The sequence below is a fragment of the Prosopis cineraria genome, unplaced genomic scaffold (assembly GCF_029017545.1).
Source record: "Prosopis cineraria cultivar Desert tree isolate PC_DT_omini unplaced genomic scaffold, ASM2901754v1 PC1, whole genome shotgun sequence".
Taxonomy (NCBI): domain Eukaryota; kingdom Viridiplantae; phylum Streptophyta; class Magnoliopsida; order Fabales; family Fabaceae; genus Prosopis; species Prosopis cineraria.
This window is the reverse complement of record NW_026555332.1, coordinates 56,010,884-56,017,617: the sequence shown is the minus strand read 5'-3', so window position 1 is coordinate 56,017,617 and position 6,734 is coordinate 56,010,884. Positions and strand designations below refer to the sequence as shown.

Here is a 6,734-nt window from a genome sequence, read left to right as displayed (position 1 = left end):
ATGGCTTTTGAGTCTAAGCACATGTAATTACCTAGCACGGATGAATTAGGTTGGCCATTTTCAATCTCTAATTAGACAAGAGTTGAATTGTGTTAGCCAGATTTCTTATTTCAACTCAAAGTATAACTTACAGAATACAATGAATGATGGGAAATTCCACGATTTCAGTTTTATCATGGATTGGAGATCGATTCTAACAAGGCGGCAAATGCTCTGCTTATTTTGGCAGTAACATCGGGCAGTAATTTTCTTTTCTCTTTTTTTAATAAACTGCGAGAGCTTTTTTCCTGTGCATTTACTGGTTAGTGCCTTGGTTGTTACTTAAACCCAAGGACTCGAGATTGGTTACCGGTTATCGCCGGATGCAGATCCTCTCAAAAGCAGTTTGCCTCAGCGTCCCAATCTGGTCCCTTGAATAAATATCCAATGATTTATATTTTGCTACATCATCGCATATAAAAAAAAATTATTTCATTAAATTGATGTTTTTATTTCATTTTTTATTTTTAAAATTTGTTCTAAAAACTCTAACTTGACTTATTTAACAAAAATTTATTTAAAATTTTTTACAAATTAAATTAGAATATAAGCAGGTACTTATAGTATGATTTATTTAAACTCTAGCATGATCTATTTAACAAAAATTTATTTTTAAAAAATTATAAAATAAATTAGACTGTAAGCAAATACTGATGATATAACTTATTTAAACTTTGATTTGATATATTTAATAAATAATTATTTAAAAAATCTAAAGAGAAATTTGTTAGAATAAGGTGAAAGAATTATTTTTTAAAATAAAATTATTTTTATATAAAATAATGTGGTAAAATATGGAGCATTGAACATTTATTCAAGGTATCAGATTGGGACGCTGAGAGACGCTGGGGCAAACCGGAGAGGATCTGCATCATAAAGTTGTTATCACCAGCTGCAACCCGTCACATTATTTGTTATTTTGTTCGCAGCAGATCACTTTATCATCAGAGAAAAAGAAAATTTCGCATCTTATCTTATATTTTACATTCATATTCCCCCCACTTCATTTCATTGTGTTCATCAGATAAAGAAAAAAAATTATAAATATAACAAACGTAATACTCCTTCAGCTTCTTTCAAATATTTTGATAAAAATGAAATATTATTATCAATACTTTTCCAACATTGTCCTTTTTAAAATATTTTTAACATTTTTTTACAATTAGAATATTAAATAAAAGTTTTTGTTGTATTTTATTTTGAAAAATAAAGTTATAAAATATATTTAATAACTTTTATTACTATTCATTATTTTATCTAAAAATATCTCATAAATTAAAATGTACTTCTTTTGTTAAAAACTGTAAAGCATTTTTAATTAAATCTTATCCTCTAATAAAATAGTTACTTATTTTTTAATTAACTCTATTTTTTTATATTTACCTCTATTAAATATCCTATAATAAATATAAAGTTATTATCAATAGAAATACTTTTAAAAAAAATAATAATTACACCTCAAAAGATTAAAAATATATTATATTTTTGAACATTCGACTTCTTAAAAAATACATTATTTTTTAATAGAGAAAATATTGATAACAATATCTTATTTTAAAAATATCTGATAAATTAGTCTAAAAATAAACTGAAAAATATTATTACATATTAATTTGTGATTTTAAAAATATCTGTCGCATGAAATTTTTTTAAAAAAAGTAAATATAATTAAAAGGATCGAGAACTGCGATGCCATTTGAAAAAAATTGTTAGCAGAAACCTAGTGAGTTAAACCTGGGGAAGAGAGAGAAAGACGAGATGCGTCGCCAGCTGTGAAGGCGAAGGACGAAGGCTTTTCCATAAGGGTCAAAGCTGTCCATTTTTCTTTCAAGGCTTTTACTCTACGCTCCCTCCTTCTCTCTCTCCCCGCACCATCTCCCCAAATATTTACATGAATTCATTTCCTTCGTCGCCCTCTTCCCAGTCCTGAACCTCTCTTGCTCATCCTTCTGCCTATATATTTCTCTCCCTTCATTATTAGAGCGCAGGAAATATGTGCTTGCTTTAAGTGCGGAACGGGGGAGAGAGAAAGCCACCTTCGCAATTTCATGTTCCAGTCCAACATTCAATCTTCTTCTGCTTCATTCCATCATGGCCGTCGCTACTCCCTCCCCCAACGCTTCCGACAAGAAGCACTGGTGGCTTACCAACCGTAAGGTTAATTTGCTTTCCCCCACTCTGTTCTTTCAATGTCTCTGAATTTCTGTTTTCTTCCTGCAAATTAACGTCTCCTTGCTTGTGTCTGTAGATTGTTGAGAAACACATTAGAGATGCTCGCGCCCTGATTGCCACCCAACAGCAGAGCGAAATCGCTTCGGCTCTGAACCTTCTAGACGCGGCTCTGGCCATCTATCCGCGCCTAGACAAAGCCCTGGAACTCAAAGCCAGGTCTCTTCTGTTTCTGCGGCGGTTCAAGGAGGTGGCCGATATGCTTCAAGACGACATTCCGAGCCTCAAAATGACCAGCGAAGACTCGGCCTCCTTTTCTACTGATAATTCGTCGCAACAGTTTTCCAGGGAGGGGTTGATGCTCCTTTCATCCTCATCCGAGTTGTCGGGTCGGGATCAGAGTTTCAAATGCTTCTCTGTATCGGACTTGAAGAAGAAAGTCATGGCAGGACTGTTCAAAAGCTGCGACAAAAAAGCGCAGTGGAGGTAAATTAACATCCTTTTACTCTCTTCCTGTTCCATCGTTTTTAGCCTCTAAACCCGACCCTGTTTTTCGGCTCCATTTAATTTGGATTCTCTTCAGTTTAGCTTTGGCTAGTAATGTCTGCATTTATGTCTGAAACCAGATCGGTGTTCATGTTACACTGATTAAATGATCGTGCCAGCTATCATGAATTGGTTTCTAATACATGATTTTTAAAATGTAAAACACACAAATTGCTTACTATTATGATTTTTCCGCATGTGCAATGTGCAATGCTGTTACTGTTCCTTAGTGATGAATTTTTTTTAATTAATTTGAATTTGAATTTCAATATCAATAGATAGATAAATGAAATCGTTGGCTCCAACCGAAACGCTATGATTTTTCTCAAATGAAAAAAAAAAACTAAATAAAAGTAACGGGTTCGTGTCGAATGTCCGCAGATTTCATATATTACAAAGCTCGTTCTTGAAGATTGTTACTCAACTCCGTTTTTACAGTGTGCTCGTTTAGTTTCTTAGAAATGAGATGTGGGTCGCAAATCGTAAGTTGTTGACTCTGTTTCTCAATCTAATGCAAATTACAGGTACTTAATTCTGGGCAAAGCATGCTGCCATCTAGGTCTAATGGAGGATGCAATGGTTCTTCTACAAACAGGTAAACGCATTGCCAGTGACGCCTTCCGCCGCGAAAGCGTTTGCTGGTCTGAAGACAGCTTCTTCTTAACAGCAATCACCTTCTCCGGGGACGCCTCCAACCCAACACCCTCCACTCCTCACAAAACACCTCTCACCGAGTTCGAAGGCATCACCCAACTCCTCAGCCACATCAAGCTCCTCCTCCGACGTCGCACGGCGGCACTAGCCGCCCTCGATGCTGGTCTCTACTCTGAAGCCATTCGACACTTTTCCAAAATCGTTGAAGGCCGCCGCAACGTGCCGCAAGGTTTTCTCGCCGAGTGTTATATGCTCAGAGCCTCCTCCTACCGCTCTGCCGGTCGAATTGCAGAGTCCATTGCTGACTGTAATCGGACTCTGGCGCTCGACCCGTCTTGCATTCAAGCTCTCGATACCAGAGCCTCCCTCCTGGAAACAATTCGATGCTTGCCGGATTGCTTGCACGACCTTGAACACTTGAAACTTCTGTATAATTCGATCCTGCGGGATAGAAAGCTTCCAGGTCCTGCTTGGAAGCGTCACAATGTGAGGTACAGAGAAATTCCTGGGAAACTCTGCACTCTCACCACTAAAATCCAAGAACTGAAACGAAGAGTGGCTTCTGGAGAAACTAACAACGTGGATTACTATGCTCTGATTGGGTTGCCACGTGGGTGTTCTCGTTCGGAGCTGGAGAGAGCTCATGTATTGCTTTGCTTACGACACAAGCCTGATAAAGCTTTCAACTTTATTGATCGGTGCGAGCTAGCGGACGAACGTGATCTTGAATCAGTTAAGGAAAGAGCTAAAATGTCAGCTTTGTTACTTTATAGATTGCTTCAGAAGGGGTACACAAGTATAATGGCTATGATCATGGATGAGGAAGCAGCTGAAAAACAGAGAAAGAAAGCAGCTGCTGCATTACAAGCCGCACAAGCAGCTGAGTGCAGAGGAGAGTCTAATTTGAATGTCTCAGAGAAATTGTGCGGCAACAGGAATAATTGTTCAGTGGAAAATAAACCCGCATCAGTATCTTCTTCGATTGCGAATTCGTCGGTTTTCCAAGGTGTATTTTGCCGTGATCTTGCTGCTGTTGGGAATTTGCTTTCGCAGGCTGGATTTAACAATCCAATTCCGGTGAAGTACGAGGCACTGAGCTGCTGATGAATTAAATCCTTGTAGAAAGAAAATTGAGTGCCCTATAGGATTGTCGCCGGCAGAGGGATTCTCTGGTTCATTTGCTCGACTGTACAAAATGGAAACTTTTTTATTGCCGGAAAATTTTGTCACCCGTTTTTTAAACGTTTTCTTCTTTCTTTATTAGTTGTCTTTTATCTATGTCAGGTGTACAGGATATCAGTACTTAAAATCTCTACTTCGGCCCTAAACTTGATCGAAACTTCTGTTCAGTTCGATGAATCCCATTTAAATTTGGCCTTAAGGTAGCCATATTATTAATAAACTTACAATGGACTAAGAGTAAATAATGAGTTTGCAATTGTGGATGGAACTTGATCCATTTGTTTCTGATGCAGGAGAAATTAGGTTTTGAAACGGGTAAATGGAAATAATGTCTTTATTGTTGCTGTAGCAACAGGAGCCATTAATAGAGTCATTGAAAGCGAGAGCAATCAGCGGAGACTGCAGCTGCTAGCCTGGGCCTTTTTCCCCCTTGTCCTATCCGATTCGCATTTAATTTTTCTCTGATTAGTTTATCCAAGAAGCTGACGTCTCTGACATTCCATTAGATTTTACTTTCCTTATATTTTGCATCCACCAAAAAATTTGCAGCATTCTAATATATACAGACGAACTCTTTTCCCCCACCAAGGTGCTATTTCTGTTCAACCTTTACGCTTGGATTGACGAAGTGGACGCTTGTGATGCGTGGAACGGAGTGCATGAGGTTTTTTGAACGTACGGGGTCATCATACGGAGATGCAAATGGTGGAAGGGCGTTTTGTTTTGTGTGTGTGTGTGTGTTTTTTTTTTTAAAAAAAAGGCTGTCAGTTCTTTTCATGAGGCCTAAGTCTAAATCTACACTCAATACAATAAAACCAAGAGTTGGAAAGGAAATGTCAAATCAACTTTCTCTTTGTCATCATGAGTGGTGCCACTTCCCCGCTAAACCTTCTTTCGCCACTAGTGTTTCTGAAGCCGCCATTTTTTTGATAAAATACCAAATAATAAGTGGGAGTTAGAGCTGGTTATCACCAAATGAGGTACACATTAATACACATGAAGTTAAATTGTTGGCAATTAAGATAACAGCTAAATTAAGCAATCCAAGGTTGCATCTGAAAAGTGGGAAACCTGTGGCTTTACGGGTGAAGATTTTAAAGAAGGTTGTTGGGGATGAAGCCTCCGGAGCCTGATGATGGTAATTGTGGTTCTGAGGCGTGGCTTCTGATACAAGGAAAAGCCTGTCTATTTCTTCTCCCATGCAAAAGTAATAGTATTATTGTGTTCCCAGAGTGATTCCTGCTGTCACTCTGCATTCTGCGACAAGTATACAACTGTTACCAGAATTTAAAAATTATTTTATTTTTAAAAATAAAAAGATTTTAAAACTCATTTAAATGAATGTTTTAAATTTAATTATTTTTAAAACTATTTTTTTATTTTTAAAAAATAGAAAAAAGTATCAAGTTATTTTTATTTTTATTTTCTTAATTTCAAAATATAGATTGTTGTAAATTATAATTATCTTGACTAATTACTATTGTTAACTGTTTATAATAATCAATATTAGTTTATTTTTAAATTCTAAGACTCTTTCTAAATTAATATAACTAAACATATTTTTGTTTTGTTTCACTTTCAAAGGTAAATTTAAAAATTACTCAATTCATTTTTATTTGTAAGAAAAAATCACTTTTTATTTATTTTTTTATATAAGCAAAATCACCTATTTCAATAAGTATTTATTACATATTTTTTAAATTATCCCTCAATTTACATTAATAAAAAATAATTAATGTATAATTATATTGATTAATATGGCACATTTCAGTCCAATTATTTTATTTTTAAATAAAGTTATGATAGCTAACTAATTTTTTTAAATTGTGTGATAAAATTTTTTTCCTTTTTTATATAAAAACGGGAGGAGTATATTACAAAATAATTTTTAATAACAAAAAATGGAAAAAAAAAATCAAACAAGTTTTATGTTATTCTCTCCATATTTATATGTAAGAGATTTTTTTAAAATTTTTTATCCTTAAAAATAAGTGACTGTTATCATATTTTTTAATAAATGAACTATTATATTTTTGTTAAAAAAATTGAAAAGAGAAAAAAATAAATATTTTTATTAATTTATTTTAAAAAATGAGATTAATTTTTTTATAATAATTAAGGACGAAATAATTAATTTTTATTAA

General features: G+C 34.7%; 1 protein-coding gene across 1 annotated transcript; it reads left to right on the top strand.

Moving 5' to 3' along the window:
• Window positions 1–1,882: 1,882 nt before the first annotated feature.
• On the top strand, window positions 1,883–4,747 carry LOC129307928 (uncharacterized). Its single transcript, XM_054948886.1, has 3 exons — window positions 1,883–2,196; window positions 2,288–2,694; window positions 3,279–4,747. The coding sequence occupies exons 1-3, from the start codon at window positions 2,131–2,133 to the stop codon at window positions 4,510–4,512; spliced, it is 1,707 nt and encodes a 568-aa protein (XP_054804861.1). The 5' UTR covers window positions 1,883–2,130; the 3' UTR covers window positions 4,513–4,747.
• The last annotated feature ends 1,987 nt before the right edge of the window (window positions 4,748–6,734 follow it).